At 36.5% G+C, this 19,333-nt stretch overlaps 2 protein-coding genes across 3 annotated transcripts; both read right to left on the bottom strand.

Moving 5' to 3' along the window:
• Positions 1-399: 399 nt before the first annotated feature.
• On the bottom strand, positions 400-10,581 carry LOC144444872 (organic cation transporter protein-like). Its single transcript, XM_078134422.1, has 10 exons — positions 10,213-10,581; positions 5,164-5,267; positions 4,859-5,013; positions 3,955-4,126; positions 3,534-3,699; positions 2,900-2,976; positions 2,257-2,465; positions 1,534-1,642; positions 1,158-1,367; positions 400-565 (listed from the first exon to the last, which is right to left on the bottom strand). The coding sequence occupies exons 1-10, from the start codon at positions 10,579-10,581 to the stop codon at positions 400-402; spliced, it is 1,737 nt and encodes a 578-aa protein (XP_077990548.1).
• A 4,391-nt stretch (positions 10,582-14,972) lies between these two features.
• On the bottom strand, positions 14,973-19,083 carry LOC144445051 (cholesterol 25-hydroxylase-like). Of its 2 annotated transcripts, none has more exons than XM_078134601.1 (2): positions 18,957-19,083; positions 14,973-16,112 (listed from the first exon to the last, which is right to left on the bottom strand). In XM_078134601.1, the coding sequence occupies exon 2, from the start codon at positions 15,996-15,998 to the stop codon at positions 15,096-15,098; it is 903 nt and encodes a 300-aa protein (XP_077990727.1). In that variant the 5' UTR covers positions 15,999-16,112; positions 18,957-19,083; the 3' UTR covers positions 14,973-15,095. The 2 variants fall into 2 exon arrangements, with proteins under 2 accessions (XP_077990727.1, XP_077990728.1); XM_078134602.1 differs by having other exon boundaries at positions 14,973-16,115; positions 18,957-18,993.
• Positions 19,084-19,333: the final 250 nt, after the last annotated feature.

Genomic DNA, 19,333 nt, shown 5'->3' with positions numbered 1-19,333 from the left:
TATATTATATTATTCGTCAATATTTTTCTTCATTCATCTGGAAAATACTTATGATCTTAGGTTGTCCCTTAGGTCACTCGAATTTTCCTTGTCTTAACGATGAAAAAATATTCAGGACTAATATCTAAATTTATCAACATGTCATGAATTTATCATTTCTATTTTTGCCGGTGGAATGTTTCCCGCCCTTTCGAGTACAGTTACTATAGTGTCTATAATTATGACAAGACAAGTCAACTATTGATAGTTATGTAAAACACACAAACTACATAACACTAAAAGAAAAATTCAACTCTTGTTATTCTAAAAAAATATTTAATATCGAGACGTTTCGTTGGAAATCACCCATTGATGCGGAGTTAGAAAACACATTCCGTAAACTGATATTTTCATTTTTTTTTAGTCTTCTACAAAGTTTTGGTTGACGAAACCGTCTGACATTGGAATGACATCTCTATCACCTGTTTCTTCTTCCAAGTCCATATCAACCTGGTATTGGGCGTCAGCTGTTTCTGGCTGTTCTTCAGCCTTTTCTCTTTCTTTATTTCGCTCTTTCCACAATTTTCTGTAAAAAAAAAAAATATCAAAGATCTCAGAGATATACAATGATATAAATTATCAGATTAAAAATTGTGTTGTGTATTGATTATTCTACACTACTATTTGGGGTTTGTTTTTATTTTCAAACATTCAATTTTGATAAAACAAGTGAATCAGCCCAGGATCATTGATAAAATATTTACGAGAAGTGATATCAGGTATGTGTGTATATAGATTTTAATATTCAATATATGAGATTATTTAGAGAGTTAAGGCAACAGTAAACATTTGTTTAAGTTGATGAAGTACCATGCGATTGATTATCAAAATCAAATTTCAAATCTTTGTCCTCCAACTTTTGTAGTAATTAACTAATCCCGATCCGTTGCCCTCTTGATGTATGCTACTTTTTTCGCACTAGTGTTTATGTTTGCATCCAATTTCCTCTGTTTTTTACATTCTTAATATTAATTAGAAAGGAAAATGTAACTATAAACTACCCGTTGTCTTTCACAAATATAAGATATCACGTGGCCAGCTACTCCTGGACCAATCATTGAGTATCTCGAAATTGTGATGTCCTTATAAGGTCATGTTATATAGTGTGTTTTACATACGTTCCAAATATCTCCCCTTCCTCCAGCGTTTCTGGTAGTTCTTCTTTGAGAGTTTCCGGTAAAAACAATGCAAGTAGACCGGCCGCTATGGATGTTAACGCCATTATGAGATATGGCAAAGGATGCCAAACATCGATTAACAACATAATGAATGGTGATATAATACTACCAACACGAGCAAAGGTTGAAGATAGCCCCATCCCCGCGTTTCTGAAACAGAACGAACACAATATAATACAAGCCATATTTACACTACCACAATTACTAAACAGCAAAGATAAAAATTTATAGCGACACAGAATAAATAAGAAGTGTAGAATCCCCCTTGGAATGAAAAAACGGTTTAATCAAATAAAAAAGAATAAATTTACTTTACCTGACACAGGTTGGATAAATTTCGGCAGAGAAGACATACACTATGGCAAAAGAACCAGCTATGAAAAATTTTCCAACAGATGCCAAAGCAGCTCCAAGAGTGGCACTTTCTAATAAGAGAGATACATTTGATAATCATAAAAATCTAATTTCAAAAAATTCAAATAAATCTTGTAGTATGTATTACATTACATATTCAGGGACATATGATTTATGAACAATCCAAAATCCAACACAACTTTGTGTACAGTTTTAAAATATGGAGAACTGCATCTTTTCACAAATAAATTCCACTAGTAGGTAAATAGGTGGTAATCAATGTAGTATTATGATAACCAATGATGGACATACATCAACACCCTTAACGCTTTCACTATCTATGCTATAGTGGGTGGGAAATAGAGACAAGCCATATCAGATTCTTAATTTCATGCACTAATAATGGTTGGAAATGGCGCCAAGCCATAGCAGTAAAAATTTCATAATTTCTAGCACTGCAAAGGGTTGGAAATGGCGCCAAGCCATAGCAGTAAAAATTTCATAATTTCTAGCATTGCAAAGGGTTGGAAATGGCGCCAAGCCATAGCAGTAAAAATTTCACAATTTCTAGCACTATAAAGGGTTGGAAATGGCGCCAAGCCATAGCATTAAAAAATTCACAATTTCTAGCACTATAAAGGGTTGGAAATGGCGCCAAGCCATAGCAGTAAATAACGCTGATTACCTGGAGGAACACTTAGTATCAATGCAAGTCCACCCAGCACCATATAGGAACAGAGTAACCAACGACGGCCAACTTTATCAAGTAACCACCAACATGAAAGATAAGCTGGAATCTCCACTGCACCAGAAACCAGAAATGCTACGTAAGGATTAACTCCCAACTGGTCTGTGTTTAGTGATAAGCCATAATAAACAAAACTATTGGTAAACCTGTCAAAATAGATTTTTGAAATGTTTCATTACGCAAACATCATTGGCGTTGTTTACTTCCCCCCCCCCCCCTCCATTTAAAAAAAAAATGTGATGACACCCCTCAGGTCGATGAAACTGAATTTTCACCCGATCTGACACAAATACAGAATACATATTTGCTGGATTTATCCATCATCCAATCCAGCGCCTCCGGTGTTCAGAAATTTTAACAGAAATTTCCCTCCAAACAATGTCGTCATCAGTCATTTTCCTTCCCAGAGGCCTTAGTGATATCGTGAATAGTGCGCCCTCTGCCCTGAGAGAGCTCAGCAGTAATAGAAACTTTGTTTTCTGAAAATAATGTTGCCATGGATGGGCGCCATCCACGGCAACATATTTTCTGAAAATATGTTGCCGTGGGTGGCGCCCTGTGTAATATCGTTGCTACCTACCAATTAAAACATATATTGCAAGTCCTTATTCGCAAATTTGGAGTTTTGAATAAATCCGCCATGGTATGATTTTCAGTCTGTGGAGAGGATGAAATAAATTTATTATTTCAAACAAGGTTTTTTGAATCTCAAATGAAAAAAATTCTTCGTGAAATATTAAAGTAAACATTATACTCTACCCTGCCTGCTACTGTTATAAGAGGAGTTTTTTCGCCAGACTGATGAGTTTTGTTTTTATTCTAGGTAATAAGAAAAAAAATGCATGCAAAAACGAAAAAATAAGCCCCCTCAATCGACAAAACATGTAATAACATGTAATATCACACTGCTCGGAAAAGAAACTATAAAGACCCGAAATAGTGCAATGTAATCGTTGATGGCGCTTCACATTTCCGCTCCATATATATTACTATAGCTGTATCCTGCAATTAATGAACACTTAACGAATATTCAAGAATTTGCTTAAAGTCTTTATCATGAAAAGTGTACGTATTTCTGCAACATACTAAAACTGACCATAATTCATTGGTGATTGATAAATATTTACATAGTAATTCTGTTTCAACTTTATACGCGTAAACATGGTAAGTCGACATAGAAAAGAGATGAAAAGCAATCAGATTTTTACCGCCGCTTCTTCATTCTTTTCATCCAATTTTTCTTCTTTAAGTTCCCGTTCTTCCTTGAATAAATCAGATCTTAATTCGACTTTGTTAACTTTTGCTGCTTTAGTCAAAATCTCCTCTGCCTGGTCGTACTTGCCCTTCAGCAGTAGCCATCTTACGGATTCTGATATTAACCTATTGGTAGGTAGTGCAATTTTACGATTTGGGTATTAACGTAAACATAGGCATGATTTCACAAGCGCGCATCTCTCTCTCTCTCTCTCTCTCTCTCTCTCTCTCTCTCTCTCTCTCTCTCTCTCTCTCTCTCTCTCTCTCTCTCTCTCTCTCTCTCTCTCTCTCTCTCTCTCTCTCTCTCTCTCTCTCTCTCTCTCTCTCTCTCTCTCTCTCTCTCTCTCTCTCTCTCTCTCTCTCTCTCTCTGAAATACTTGCCAGTAATACGGTAGAAATATAATACATATAAGGCCACCAATCAACTGTATTTTTCGCCAATTGCCATCGACAGCTCCTGCTATTATAGCCAATAACATGTAGCCAATCGCAAAGAAGATTTCGATGACGATACCACAGAGTGTTCTGTATTCAACGCCAACCAGTTCGACTCCTACAAGTTTCAGAGAGAAATAAAAAATGTAACAAAGAAATGGATATCTCAATTATTAATACTGTGCCTCTGTATTTTATGTCATACATACACATAATGTACGATATAATGGTATAACACACAGATATAGTGTCAGGTGGCAACCTTCTGATATTTTGCCTTGTATCCTTTGTTAAGGAATATTCATCGAAACGTCGAGATTTAATTTATTTACCAGGACTGTTCTGTTCATTATTTCTTCACTCCTACGTACGTACGTTCATTCATTCACACATACATACATACATACATACACATGCATACATACATACATACATACATACATACATACATACATACATACATACATACATGCATGCATGCATGCATGCATGCATGCATGCATGCATGCATGCATGCATGGATACATACATACATACATACATACATACATACATACATACATACATACATACATGCATGCATGCATGCATGCATGCATGCATGCATGCATGCATGCATGCATGCATGCATACATACATACATACATACATACATACATACATACATACATACATACATACATACATACACACACACACAAATACATACATACATACATACATACATACATACATACATACATACATACATACATACATACATACATACATACATACATACATACATACATACATACATACATACATACGTCATTTTCGTTATAAGAATGTCTTTTTTTGTAATCCATACCTAAAACAAAACCAACCAGGAACATTCCTGTTGAAGAAACACCAAGTAAAAATTGACATACGACGAAAAAACCATAGCTTGGTGAAAGTGAGGCAGAAACTGCTACAACAAAAGCCATAACCAACGAGATGAAAAACGTGGGTTTCCTTCCAAATCTGAAAGAAAATAAACATTGACCATTTGATATCACTAAGGTTTGGCTGTAGCATTACCAGACGTTGTTTTGATACTTTTATCGGTGATAGTATTTGACTATATTGTTTGAAATGAATGGTAAGTTGCTGTATTTTTATAAATGTACTTACAAATCTGCCACCTGCCCACAGACGAGCGCCCCCACCAGATTACCAGCCGGTACAATTGACTTCGATAACTGTTTCATCCAATCCTTGGTGCAAACCAAGTCAAACTGTAATTACAGAGACATCAAAACTCATGAAGTTTATGGGAGTGGTTCCAAAATAAAATGGCAACAAATTCAACATAACACTTATCTCAAGAAAGATAATCCAACTTGTAGTACTATCTGCCTGCTCTTTTAAATGTAGGGCTGAGAAATATATATTTAAGGTCACATATACCCAATTGTATAGCAGAATGATTTTTATACCAAGTCCGCATTTGTATCTCAATAAACTGCAACAGCTAAACAGCATGTTTGCTACATGGACGTATAGTATACGTACAATACCAAACATTTTACACTTTTTTAATCACGCCGTTTTAATTTTTTTTTGTAATTTAATAAATTATAAATGCGGACTTGGTCTGTGTTGTTTCACATTATTTTTTCAAGTAGAACGACATTTAATAATACAAATTCAATTCAAAATTCAAAATGAATACCCATTTCTCATCCATATGACCAAAGGTTGTTGAGGTAAAGTATGTAGGTTTTGGGACAATTTTTACTGCCGGTTTCATATCAATGTTCACTGGTTGTTTTTGATGTTGAACCACACATAAACCAATGAGAAAACTGCATATACTACATGAAAAAGTGTTTTTACTGCTCGTTTCATAACAATGTTCACTGGCTGTATTTGATATTGAACTAGGCATATAAACCGATGAGAAAACTGCATATTTTACACTTTTCCAGGATGACAATTTCTTGCTACATTTAATCTAGTAAAATGAAACAAACCATAAAATGTAATTAACATACCGCAACGAGATGCAGACACATAGGCACCAATGTTTTGATGTCTGCATGCTATATTACATTTTATTTAGGCAAAATGTCGCAAGCAACTATATTCATTCAATCTTGCTGTTTTAAAGTGTAGTAGCATGTGCAGTGTGTGATTGGTTTCTGCATGGTTGTATCAAACAGGGCCAGTGAACACTAACATGAAACGGGCTGTATAACAGAATGCATTGATATAACATAGTTCATTACATACAAAAAAGTTGCACATTTTACTGATTTCTAGTGGTAGGATAGTCTATCTGCTAGACCTCTCGGATGTTCTTCCGATAGAATACGACACACGACCGAACATCGCTATCGAGGATGGAACATCCAAGCCCTCACTGCGAACTTCGTTCGCTTATAGTATCGAAAGAAAGCCCGAACGTCTAGCAGCAAGACTAGTGGTAGGACTGAGAGGTCTGGCATTAGGACAACTCGGGTCTGGATCTGGTTAAAGTGATTTTCATTGGCCTCAAGAGTATCACGCCAATTAAGAATTAAAGATAAAGTTAGGAATACGACTGAGAATTGGTTTGTTTTGAAAGATCATTTCGAGGTTGATTCAATAACAGATGGGGTTGTTCATTCCAATCAACAGTTGTTCTGCTAAAGAATCAGTTCTTACAAATTTCTGTTTTACATCAGAGTGTTTGTATCTAGCTACAGTATCAAATTTAGACTTACTTCTCATCAAAACAGTTGATGCATATCAACTTCAGATACATTCTTTCACTACCTAATGGTAACGACTACTATACCTAGAGGGTTCAATCTATTCGTTTTTTGTTGTCTGTATATTTATTTACTTTTTGTAATTCTGTTTTAGTTCGTTTTCTTTGGTTGTATTTAGATCCAATACAGATGTACCTTTTTAAAGGCCCATGGACGATTCGGAGAAAAATAAAATTGTTTGTCAAAGACTACAGAAAAAATTAGCCCTGAACAAAAGAGCTATCTGATCACCATGGCTACACTGATAAGATAAGTAATAATGTAACATGTTAATGCAGTTGCATCATAGGTCATGACATCATTAGTTCAGCTTATGTCCCAAAATGACCTTAAAAAGAGTCACGTATTGATCACTAATCACATGTAGTATTAGGTCGGAGTTTACAGGCTAGAAAATCAATATGCCTATTATTCGTCGACACCACGTGATACTGTACATGAATCTATAGGTTGCAGGTCAGCATATAAATAATTATTTTTTCAAAAACACAAATCAATTTATCCACTTCATATACCCATCACAAATATATATCCATCTTGTTTTGTCATATCAACTGACCCAGTTTATGATAGGTGAGAGTAGGAACACTTCAGCAGGTCCTTAAGAACTCTGTTTTTCGACATACGCCACGTGATATACAGACCATATATACACCACGTGATACACAGACCATATACATAAACACTAGATTTGTATTGTTCGGTGAATATAGCCGAAAAGGGTATACAGGTTCTTGCCGGGATACAGTGGCAGTGCAACAAATGAACTGGCCCAAGGAGCTTAAATCATTGTTGCTAACTGAAGGGATCAAAATGGCTTACTTTCGTTCGCTAACTAAAGGGGTCCAACTGATTTACTTTTACCTTTGTTTGATAGATTAATGACTTGAACTGGTGTAGGGTCTATGCTTTAAGCCATATACCAATACTTTTTATCTCCGGCTCTCAATATGGGAAGAAAACACTTGAAATAGCAAGTTGTAGTAAATTCCTCCTGTATAAATCTATAGCTATTCAGTTTAAAAGTTAAACGTTACAAAGGGTAAATGATTTTGCAGAAAAAAGATAGATGAGCGTACCGACACTGTGTATGATGTAAGTCTGTATTATCATTCTTCTTATGATTTATCTTGCTGTGCAATAAGTTAACAAACAATAATAATGGTTTTCATAATTCACCAAATTACAGGTAAATATTTGAAGTTTTTTGTATCAATACTTTGTAAATATGATACATCTATAAATCAGTTTTATTTACATTGTATGATTTGTAACTGACGCCAATAGTATAAACACTAGTGTTGATTCTCTCGTGTACACATTACCCCCCCCCTCTCTCTCTCTCTCTCTCTCTCTTTCTCTCGCTCCCTCTGTCTCTCTCTCTCCCTATGTCTCTATTTCCCCCTGTCTGTCTGTCTGTCTGTCTGTCTGTCTGTCTGGCTGGCTGGCTGGCTGTCTGGCTGTATGTATGTATGTATGTATGTATGTATGTATGTATGTATGTATGTATGTATGTATGTATGTATGTATGTATGTATGTATGTATGTATGTATGTATGTATGCATGCATGCATGCATGCATGCATGCATGTATGTATGTATGTATGTATGTATGTATGTATATGTGTATGTATGTATGTATGTGTGTGTACGGTTAGTGAGTCAATTGGGTTATGTAAAGGGCGTATATGAATGTATCTATTGACCTTGACGCAGACACCACCCTAGTGAGTATTTCCAAACACAATATGCAGAAAAACTCTCATAGTTCTTTGGGACAATGATTTGTATGTTTATTTTCTTTTAAATCCGCCCCCTTCCTCCTCTCCTTTTGATACAACATGAATAATATTTTGCCTTCTATTTTTTTAAAAGTAATATAGAGGTCACGTTATCAGCTGCTAGATTCCCAAATATATGTTTTCAGACACATTTAATACTATTCCACGTGGTGATGAGAATACACATCTGTTGATTCAGATGATAAGCCATACATAGGCTACTATAGTGTGATACGATATTATACTAAGGTCTAAAAGATAAACATTCAAAGTACTTAGATCAACGTCATCATTAACGTCTAGGTTGTGTGGCACGTGGACTGGATGACTCATTCCAAGCACTTTAACGAAAAGTAAAAACCGTCCTTAAAGTGGTTAAGTTTGTAACCATGATTAAATTCTCGACTAATACCAGTGTACACAATACACTATATACACTAACTTAAATATTATTTTCCAATATTTGTCTTCGTTCAGCCGAAGATATGATGAGTGGGAGAAAGGGTTTTGCACTTGTACAAGTCACCCTAAAGTCAATGACCAGTTCAAGATACTTTACTCAACCTGTGTCTCTACTTTGGGGACATATAAATATGAATTATTTTCGACATTTTCCTTCATTCAGCCCAGGAAGATTCAAGTAATCTAAGGGGTTTAGTCACAACAAATCACAAGAGAACTCCTCATGCATAATTTATGAAATATTGGGGAAAATGATGACATTTACTACCCTCTGGGAAATGACCAACGCTTCGAAGATCAGGTCAAGACTCAAGAATTCAGTAACTCTCTGGTCTGAGAGTAACTATAGTAACCATCAATAAATACATACATACATACATACATACATACATACATACATACATACATACATACATACATACACACATACATATTTATATATACGTGAACATAGAGAACATATTTACAGTATTACACGTATACAAAATCAGAAAATAAGAAGCATGAAGGGAGTATCACCGTAGGCCAACATTCGATGAAGCACTATGACAACCATAACTTGTATATGTTGATTAATTTACACAGAATGATAACCATTTATCTGTATGCGTGTCATGGCTCCAAACTCTGTCTTGGCTTAACTGACCTTGTCGAGTAAAGTTAAGAAACAACGCGACATATTTTGTTATTTTTCGTTAGTATTATTAACATTTTTGGTTGACACTCACACTTAAAAATATAAAGGCCACTTTAGATTTAATATCTGTGTGCAGTTTGCTTAGCTAAATAAGATTTACAAGTACATGTATATGTAATACAAATTGTTGTTTTGTAGAAGAACGTATATATCAATTGACTCAGTGTAGTTGCACGTAACAGAATCTAGGGACCCAATGTTATGACATAGTTTGAACACACCAGAGACAAGTTTAAGCTAGCTGTACTCCGAACAAAGTTTAAGTTACGCATTGTCTACAAGAGCAAAGACCTTTAATACATACAGATGATTTTAAAAATGTTCGACCACAACGAGTAAAGAAATGGTGAACTTTTGAAATGGACGGTTTATTAGTCGAAAAAATGAATGAATGAATGAATGAATGAATGAATGAATGAATGACGCTATCGGGTAATAAATTCAGTGGTAGAGCCGTTAACATTCACACTAATATATATATTCTTACCTCATAGACTACTGTGTTTTCATAAGTTGATCTGTCATATACCCACCCATCATCACAGTCTATGGTACCTGTCCTTGGATAACACAATTCTCGTGAGATTCCTCCCGACATATTCAGATCATAACGTGTACACATATCCCAGGAATCATCACTATATGTGTATGGAATTGTACAGTTCGTCAAAGGTGATGATGTGTCGTAAGTTTGGTTATCATATACCCTACAGTAATGGTCATCCGATGCACTTAAAAAACTGTTTCCTAAATTCACAAAAGCTGACGGAATGGCAGCCATACAAATTAAGAAGTATATCCATTTCTGATATCGTCCGAATTCCCCCAACTCTTTTAAAATGTCGTCAAACTGCATGGTGGTGATTGTCTTCTCAAAATGTTCTGCAAGTGGCGCGTTGAGTTTGTGTGATCGAGTGTTTCATAAAATGAACCTTAGTCGCCCTAGGAAACCCCATGCCCTGTACATTGTGTTGATGAATGTACCAATGAAATGGTATAGGTATACGTATTTATCAATTGACCTTTATTTAATAAAGTACTACCATCATAAGTATACTGGTGAGAACTCAACAGCTGTTTACATTATAAATAGTCATTTTTAATCCAATACATTTATCTCGCATTATCAAAATGACACTTCTCTTATCTTATTCTTATTGATTTTGATGAAATTGTATTTTACAAAATAAAACACATTTTATTGGAGTACTTGTTTCAGTTCTCACTGGCATGCATGCCTAGTCCTTTTTGGGGCTGTGTGTGTGTGTGTGTGTGTGTGTGTGTGTATGTGTGTGTGTATGTGTGTGTGTGTGTTTGTTTATTTGTCTGTTTGTTTGCTTGTTTGTTTGTTTGGTTACATCGCTTACATATAACTCATTTACTATACCCTGCGAAATGACAAAAGCTTCAAAGATGAGATAACGAGACAAGGATACAGTAAGTATGGTAATTTACAGACAGATAGACATACATACATACATACATACATACATACATACATACATACATTCATACATACATACATACATACATACATACATACATACACACATACATACATACATACATACATACATACATACATACATACATACATACATACACACATACACACACACATACATACACACATACATACATACATACATACATACATACATACACACACACACAGACATACACACACACATACATACATACATACATACATACATACATACATACATACATACATACATACATACACACATACATACATACATACATACATACATACATACATACATACATACATACATACATACATACATACATGGTCATTTCCCAGGGTCGTTGCATCACTAGGACAACCTAAAATTGTATATGTTGACCTATTTTCCGATATTTACACAAAATGATAACTGGGTGTCTATGTATATTATGAGTCTGAACTCTGAGCTTTACACCCTCAATTTATCTGACATTTTTGTTAAAGTTAGAAAACAGAGATTTGCTTTGATTTTTTCCTTAAAACATAGATGCGTCGCAAAATATCTTCATTATGTGTTACTATATCACATTTGAACGCAAATGAAAATTGTAGTGTTGAAGACCAAGGTATGGCAATTACCGTATAGTGGTTGTTCATAATGGAATCTAAGGGTCTAACCAGGACTCAAAACGGTTTTAGCACTATAGTCATGCCGTACTCGACTCTGAACAGTCCGAGCAAAGTTTTTGAAATTTGTACATTGTCTACAAAATGAATGCGTGTATAAAGTCCAGCCGCCGGGATCCTTTACAGATAGATAGTTGCTAATTGGGAAAAACGCAAAGGGTAAATGTGTTACAAAAACAAGTGAACAGATAAACGGTTAATAGTTGGGTGAAACTGAATTTCAATGGATGGGACAATGACGTCATCTAATAATTAGTCATTTGATTACCAATTAAAGTAGGTCAAAGATCGTATAAATCATAAATACTTAATTAAAGGTATTTTCATGACTTCCATTCGGTTTTAAAGTCTAGATATGGTTACTATACTTACCTCAAAGACTACCGTGTTTTCATAAGTTGATCTGTCATATACCCACCCATCATCACAGTCTATGGTACCTGTCCTTGGATAACACAATTCTCGTGAGATTCCTCCCGACATATTCAGATCATAACGTGTACACATATCCCAGGAATCATCACTATATGTGTATGGAATTGTACAGTTCGTCAAAGGTGATGATGTGTCGTAAGTTTGGTTACCATATACCCTACAGTAATGGTCATCCGATGCACTTAAAAAACTGTTTCCTACTTGGACCATAGCTGATGGAATGGCTGACATACAAATTAAGAAGTATATCCATTTCTGATATCGTCCGAATTCCCCCAAATCCTTTAAAATGTCGTCAAACTGCATGGTGGTGATCGTCTTCTAAGTATGCCCTGCATGTGATGTGATGTGATGTGATGTGTTTGTCATGAGCGTGTCACGTCAGAAGTGGACCTTACTCGTCCACGCCTAGGACATGAAAGAGAGAAGCCCAATGTCATAATGTACCAATAAACTGCTAGCTGGTGTGGTTATCAGAATGTCGCGTGACATTTTGGTTCAAACAACATGCATTGTATAGGTTCCAAGACCAATACATTTATCTCACACTGTAAAACTGACACTGTCCTTATTGTTGTTTGTTTTAAACAAGCACGATGATGAATTTGGCCATTACAAGATAAATCGTATCATAAAAATACTTCCATGCTTGTATATAAGGCCAAACAACATTTTAATACTTTGATGTACATTGAATTACAACTCACGGCTGTTTCAATTCGAATAAAATGTGTGGGTGCCTTTGTACTGTACACTACACTACACTACACTACACGTTGACTTTTGACTCACTGTGATGTATGCTTCAACACCTTTCAACCATGTCTAGCTAAAAAAAGACCAAACTGTCGCGTGTCTACTAGATTATATTCACTTGCTGCAACTTTTCTGTATTAAAACGTTTTTCTACTGACACATTTACCACAGACCCATAGGCAGGCTACAGACGTTGGGGGCGTCTGTTTGATAAACCACTTCTCCGTTCAACCACCGCCACCACATTAAAGTCCCGAAATCAGAATCAGAAAAAGACAAGTTGAACATACCTCACACCGACCAAGCCTGACAATCAACAGTGGCTTACGGTGACAACGTATAACATCCCTCAGCCTTGTTACAATGTCATTTCATTGCTACAATATGGTTTTATAAAACTGAATACATCAGATATATGTAGCAATATTGTGAAAAGCATGGTACCTTGTGTACAAAAATAGTACACATCACAGCTACCACGTCACTTTATTAATAGTATATTTATAGGTGTTTCCAGGACAAGACAAATCCAGACATAAAACTCGTTCGTGCATGTGCGCGCACAGTGCGTTGACACATACAGTGTCAAACCATGAACCCTACACTTGTGTAGGTTCTATGGTCAAACAAACATACACATACACACACTCACAACACCACAACACGTTTGTTTTGTTAGTTAGAATTCATTTATTATAATAATAGCAATGTATATGGGTAACATTTACAAGAACACATTTACATCAGGAATCTATTAACCTCCAAACTTCAGAAATGCAAAACATAACTAAGAGGTATTATTGATATTCTAACAAAGATACAAATCACTTTCGATTTACGTTATGTGCGTTCGTACTTTTGATTGTGGAACAAACTGAAAATAAATCTGTCGAACATAACAGAAATGAAAATATAAACACAAAAATATCCACTTCTACTATGATAAATCTGTGACGTAAAGTCACATGGTTGATGTGCTTTGTACATATGGTACATCAAGTGGTGAGATAGCACAGAAACTTTGCTATCGAGCTTAATAATGGCGATCACCAAAGTATATTATGTTGAGTCAGACTTTGCAAAAAGGATAGATGAGAGTACACTATCAAAAAACAAGCCTGATAGTAAATAACTAACCAACGCTGTGAATGTTAGATCTAAGTCTGTACTGTCATTCTTCTTATCATTTATCTAACTGTGCAATAAGTTATAACAAACAATAACATTTGTCATAATTCACCAACTTACAGGTAACTTGAACATTTGAAGTTTTTTGTATCAATACTTTGTAAATATCATACAATGTAAATAAAACTGATTTATATGATATAAATCTATAAATCAGTTTTATTTACGTTGTATGATTTGTTTAAATACTAGTGTTGATTCTCTAAATTAAACATCCCCCTTCTGTCTGTCTGTCTGTCTGTCTCTCTCTCTCTCTCTCTCTCTCTCTCTCTCTCTTTCTCTCTCTTTCCCTCTCTCTCTCTCTTTCTCTCTCTCTCTCTTTCTCTCTCTCTCTTTCTCTCTCTCTCTCTCTCTCTCTCTCTTTCTCTCTCTCTCTCTCTCTTTCTCTCTCTTTCTTTCTCTCTCTCTCTCTCTCTCTCTCTCTCTCTCTCTCTCTCTCTCTCTCTCTCTCTCCCTCTCTCTCTCTCTCTCTCTCTCTCTCTCTCTCTCTCTCTCTCTCTCTCTCTCTCTCTCTCTCTCTCTCTCTCTCTCTCTCTCTCTCTCTCTCTCTCTCTCTCTCTCTCTCTCTCTCTCTCTCTCTCTCTCTCTCCCTCCCTCCCTCTCTCTCTCTCTCTCTCTCTCTCTCTCTCTCTCTCTCTCTCTCTCTCTCTCTCTCTCTCTCTCTCTCTCTCTCTCTCTCTCTCTCTCTCTCTCTCTCTCTCTCTCTCTCCACTTTTCTGGATTCTTTTGTCTTCAAATCACAGGAACTAGTAACAATTCACCGTCTTTAAAATCTCTGTGGTAGTTATTTCAATGTTTAGTGCATGCATGTGTCTTTACTCATCAACTCTATTTTAGTCAACATGCTCAGATTTCAACATGCGTTTTAGAATAACCTTATCAATATAGGTGAAAAACGGTTGAAAGTTTTTAGTACCACTGATATGATGTGAGTGGTGTGCTTTGGCCCCTCCCATGATGCTCATCGGTAGGATTTTATCATATGACCATGGAAAGTCGTATCCCATGTGGCTGTCAGACAACAAAGTGACAAAAAATGGAATAAATAAAGTACGTGTGAAAGGATGACTACCGATCACCTTCAATGCGAAATTTGCCGTCAAGACAATTGAAACTCTCTCTATAATATTTAGATTATTAGTGACTCTAATATGCAACCCTCTGTGATGGTTATGGTGACAGGCATGGATATTATCATAGAGCCACCGATTCCTATGAAGCATATAGTGTTGGATGAAGATCAGAAAGTCGTAAATAATCAGCGAAACTATCAAATGAAACACTACCATTCTCACATCCGGGGGATCTTTTGGTAAAATTCGTTCCGTCTGTATCCAATTTTTGCGTAGTTCCACCAAATCGTCTTCTGTTACCCCTGCATATTTTTTCACCATGATTGTATCCAAAGCGGCCAGCGGAGATACATACACAATCACTTCTACGATGAATTGAAGTGGTGATGGTATGGGGACCTTGTCTTTTGGTTCCAACTTGAATCTATCGAACACATGACTATAATCAATAGCAAATGGTATCCATAGAAATGAAGTGTAGTACAACACAACAAAAAACGTCTCGAAATATGCTAGTCTATAAAACCAGTGATGACGTAGAATTTCCCATAGGTCGTCCATATTTTTCTGTAGGACATCTACATTGTAACAGAAAACAAATGCTCCTCCCAGACATAGTATGCGCAGAATCCAAACTGTCGTCTGCCAAATTTTGGCACCCATCGTATGTTTTTTCGCGTGGAAACGAAATCAAGCAAATCAATCGTCAGAGTAGTTTTTGTTTTCACTTGTAAAGCCAATAGATGCCCTCTCCGATTTAATGCCACTGTAGTAAATCTGCTGGAAAAGAACACACAGTGTCAGTATCACGCTGGAACAATTGTTTTCATAGTATTTTACACCATCAAAAATGTGAAACAGAAAAGTGTATTCTTTAGAATTACGAAATCCTTGTACCATTAACAGCTTGTACTTAATACTTTCTGTGGCTCCGATGGAGAGATATTAAAGTTTGTGAATTTGAAGTCCATGAACAATAACGTTGTTAATGATATAAGGAATGTATATAAAATATCTGCAGTGTGATGGCAGAAGAAGAAATAGTAATATGTAAAGCTTATCACAATTATACTATTCTCACATAACCCAGGAAAATTTGCCCGTTCTAATAACAACGTTTGATTATTGCCGTAAAGAAGCAATTCGGTTTTATGGTGATGTACAATACATGTACTTACAATGTGCGATGATGAGTACATTGACAACATACTGAGAGAGAGGGGGGAGGAAGAGAGAGAGAGAGAGAGAGAGAGAGAGAGAGAGAGAGAGAGAGAGAGAGAGAGAGAGAGAGAGAGAGAGCGAGAGAGATAGAGAGAGAGAGAGAGAGAGAGAGAGAGAGAGAGATAGGGACAGACAGACAGACAGACAGACAAGGTGGGTGGGAGGCAAACAGAATGCTTTCTGAAAGACAGAGACAGGTGCAGGAAGACAAAGAGACGGAGACAGACATAACTTGCCAGTGGCACAACTCTCCAAAACGTCATCAAGTGAGTACTTCTAACAAGGACTGTCTGTGTTACTAGGACTACCAGTAGCAGTGAAGGGTGTAAAAAGAACATCATGCGGTGTTTTTCACCAATACATGTTTAGTGATCAACTACATTTCAATTGTGCAAATTGTACAAGATCATAAAGCTAGTTTGTACTGGACAAGTTTCGATGTGGCAAATTTTGATGGTTTCACCCCCCCCCCCCCACCACACACACACACCTACAGTGTTACACACACCTACCTTCGCAATAATGTAAGACATCTACAACACAAGGTAACTAGTTCTTTTTTGTGTTCTTTCAAATTGGATAAATAAAGAATCCATACTTAGTTACAGTCACATATTTTGTGAAATGAATCGTAATTCTACATCAGCAGATGATATTAAAGTTAACTACAAGCCTCTGAAAACATGAAAAAATACCCCGCCCATCAAAATGTCCACTGTTTATGTCGTTAAGCTCATTTATTTACATTTCATCAAATATTGATCCTGGCAGACGACAGCTAGATATTTATTTATGTATTATTTGCTGACAGCCATGCTTCGGGTTGAGGGTGTATATCCACTTGAAAGAATGCCAGGTCAAATTATGTTATGTTTACGTCTGATTAGATATGCCAAGACCGAGGTCTCAAACTACATGTATGTCAAAAGGGGCATGGTTTGTAACTATATCATGGTTCTAGATCTTGGGGTCACAGATGGTTACTTTTTTTCATAGTGAAATATTTCATTTTGACAGCTATTAAAAATATGTTGAATCAAGTCAGGTAGGTGGTAGAGCTCTAGTCACTAGGTATTTATTAATTTTATCATAGAGTAGGATATAAAAAATCCCATGGCATTGACATAATTTTGGGACACCAATAAATTCAGGGGGGGGGGGTCAGAGACTCTTTTGATCAAGTTTGAGTCACCTCTATCATTCTGTGTGTGCATGTACACGCTGGCTTGCGATAATTGGGATATGTACGAATAGAGCACAACAACGAGCGCAACTGTATCGTCCGGCCGCAAGAAGGCGCTATAACAAGCTGCAGCTAGATACCGGATTATAATAATATAAGACACTGGGGCTGAATTTCAATTATGATATCGGAAAAAAAAAGTTCCTTATGCGGAAGCCTAAGCGATCATTGACATTTTTTATGATAAATAGACGCAAATTTTTAAAGATTTGTTTCATCGTTAATGTAATCCAGCAAACTTCGTACATAGCGTTAGCTTACAGTAATGACTAATGTGTATGTCCTGTGTTTTCTAGGACAGAACGTTGCGACCTACTTCTCAGCCACTATTGTTCTCATCCGGGTAGTTGCGACAATGTAGGCAACTTTATGCTGATTGTCACGTACGTACATTGAATAGTGCCTGAGGTGCATACTTATACATGCAAGTATTGGTTGTCGGACCCGGTCGAGTTCAAATGTACGTGATTCTTTCATATAGCACACCGAATCCATATGTGAAAGTCTTTTCAACCGAAACTATTAAATACTTGTTTCTCTGAGTAATCGCTCAAAGTTGTCCACTATCGCCGTTCAAACTTTCACTGGCAAAATATCATGCCCGACCGGTTTTGGGCGAGCGCCATTCTGATTCCCGGAATTTCCGCGTTTACGTCCGTCTTATGAATCCGTTTTGAAAATGACGCACACACACATACACACACCTACTTTTACTGACAGATCATTGCATGTTGAGCACTCGTAAAATCCTATAATTATGGTGCTAATGATAAATAGAATACCTACATACTGGTTTTACTGGGTATCATGTCATGACATCACAGACATGTAAATTGTAATGTATGATTTGCAGGATGTAATTCTGAGTATATTATTTGTGTATTTATGGGGTTTTTTCATATTGACGGTCGTTCTGCTATCATGCTACAAATTCATAGACGATAGAAGATACTATAGGATCTCGGACACACAGGAACAGAGGCACGCGCACGCCTGCTCAACTGCAGTTCAAAATTCAAGTCTGTTTTGACGCCCATATTTAGTTTCGCTGACAAGAGACATCAGTAGTACGGTCCGGGTACGGTAGTCTAGTCATCCAGTTTGCCTGAGCTCAGGTGACTGCGCTTAGAAACTAATATTTTTAGAGATAAACTTACCAGTGCCTTCAATCCGAGACAAAAACGTCGACAGGAACACACGACAGGCACTATGGGTAAACTCAGTGACCACTGCTGAGATCCGAACAACCGAACGCAGGGTTACCGGTTGCGTGTCCTACTTTCACATGTTTCATACAATTCACTGGCAGATCGTATGTCGTCATGGCAACGAGGTCATAAGGCTACCCTGTACCATTTCGATTTGTGATACACTCTGGATACACTGATACACTTTTAATACTTTCACTGGTTTTAGTGCAGGGGCATATGGGTTTTCGTGTGAAATGCATGTTAATTTTATGAAACATATATGGTTACGTTCATTATAGGACCACATATAAAAAAATACATGTTGGCAATTTTTAACTTCAAAA

This window comes from Glandiceps talaboti, chromosome 13, assembly GCF_964340395.1.
Source record: "Glandiceps talaboti chromosome 13, keGlaTala1.1, whole genome shotgun sequence".
In the NCBI taxonomy this organism is placed as follows: domain Eukaryota; kingdom Metazoa; phylum Hemichordata; class Enteropneusta; family Spengelidae; genus Glandiceps; species Glandiceps talaboti.
This window is presented reverse-complemented; position numbering and strand designations above follow the sequence as displayed.

Bases quoted from the DNA above. Each gene is read 5' to 3' on its own strand.
- LOC144444872 (XM_078134422.1), bottom strand. From the start codon at position 10,581: ATGCAGTTTGACGACATTTTAAAAGAGTTGGGGGAATTCGGACGATAT. The intron at 2,977-3,533 runs GCGGCGGTAAAA...TCCTCTCCACAG, and splicing joins TGGATGAAAAGAATGAAGAA to ACTGAAAATCATACCATGGC. The intron at 1,368-1,533 runs GTAAAGTAAATT...GTTCTGTTTCAG, and splicing joins ATTTATCCAACCTGTGTCAG to AAACGCGGGGATGGGGCTAT.
- LOC144445051 (XM_078134601.1), bottom strand. From the start codon at position 15,998: ATGGGTGCCAAAATTTGGCAGACGACAGTTTGGATTCTGCGCATACTA.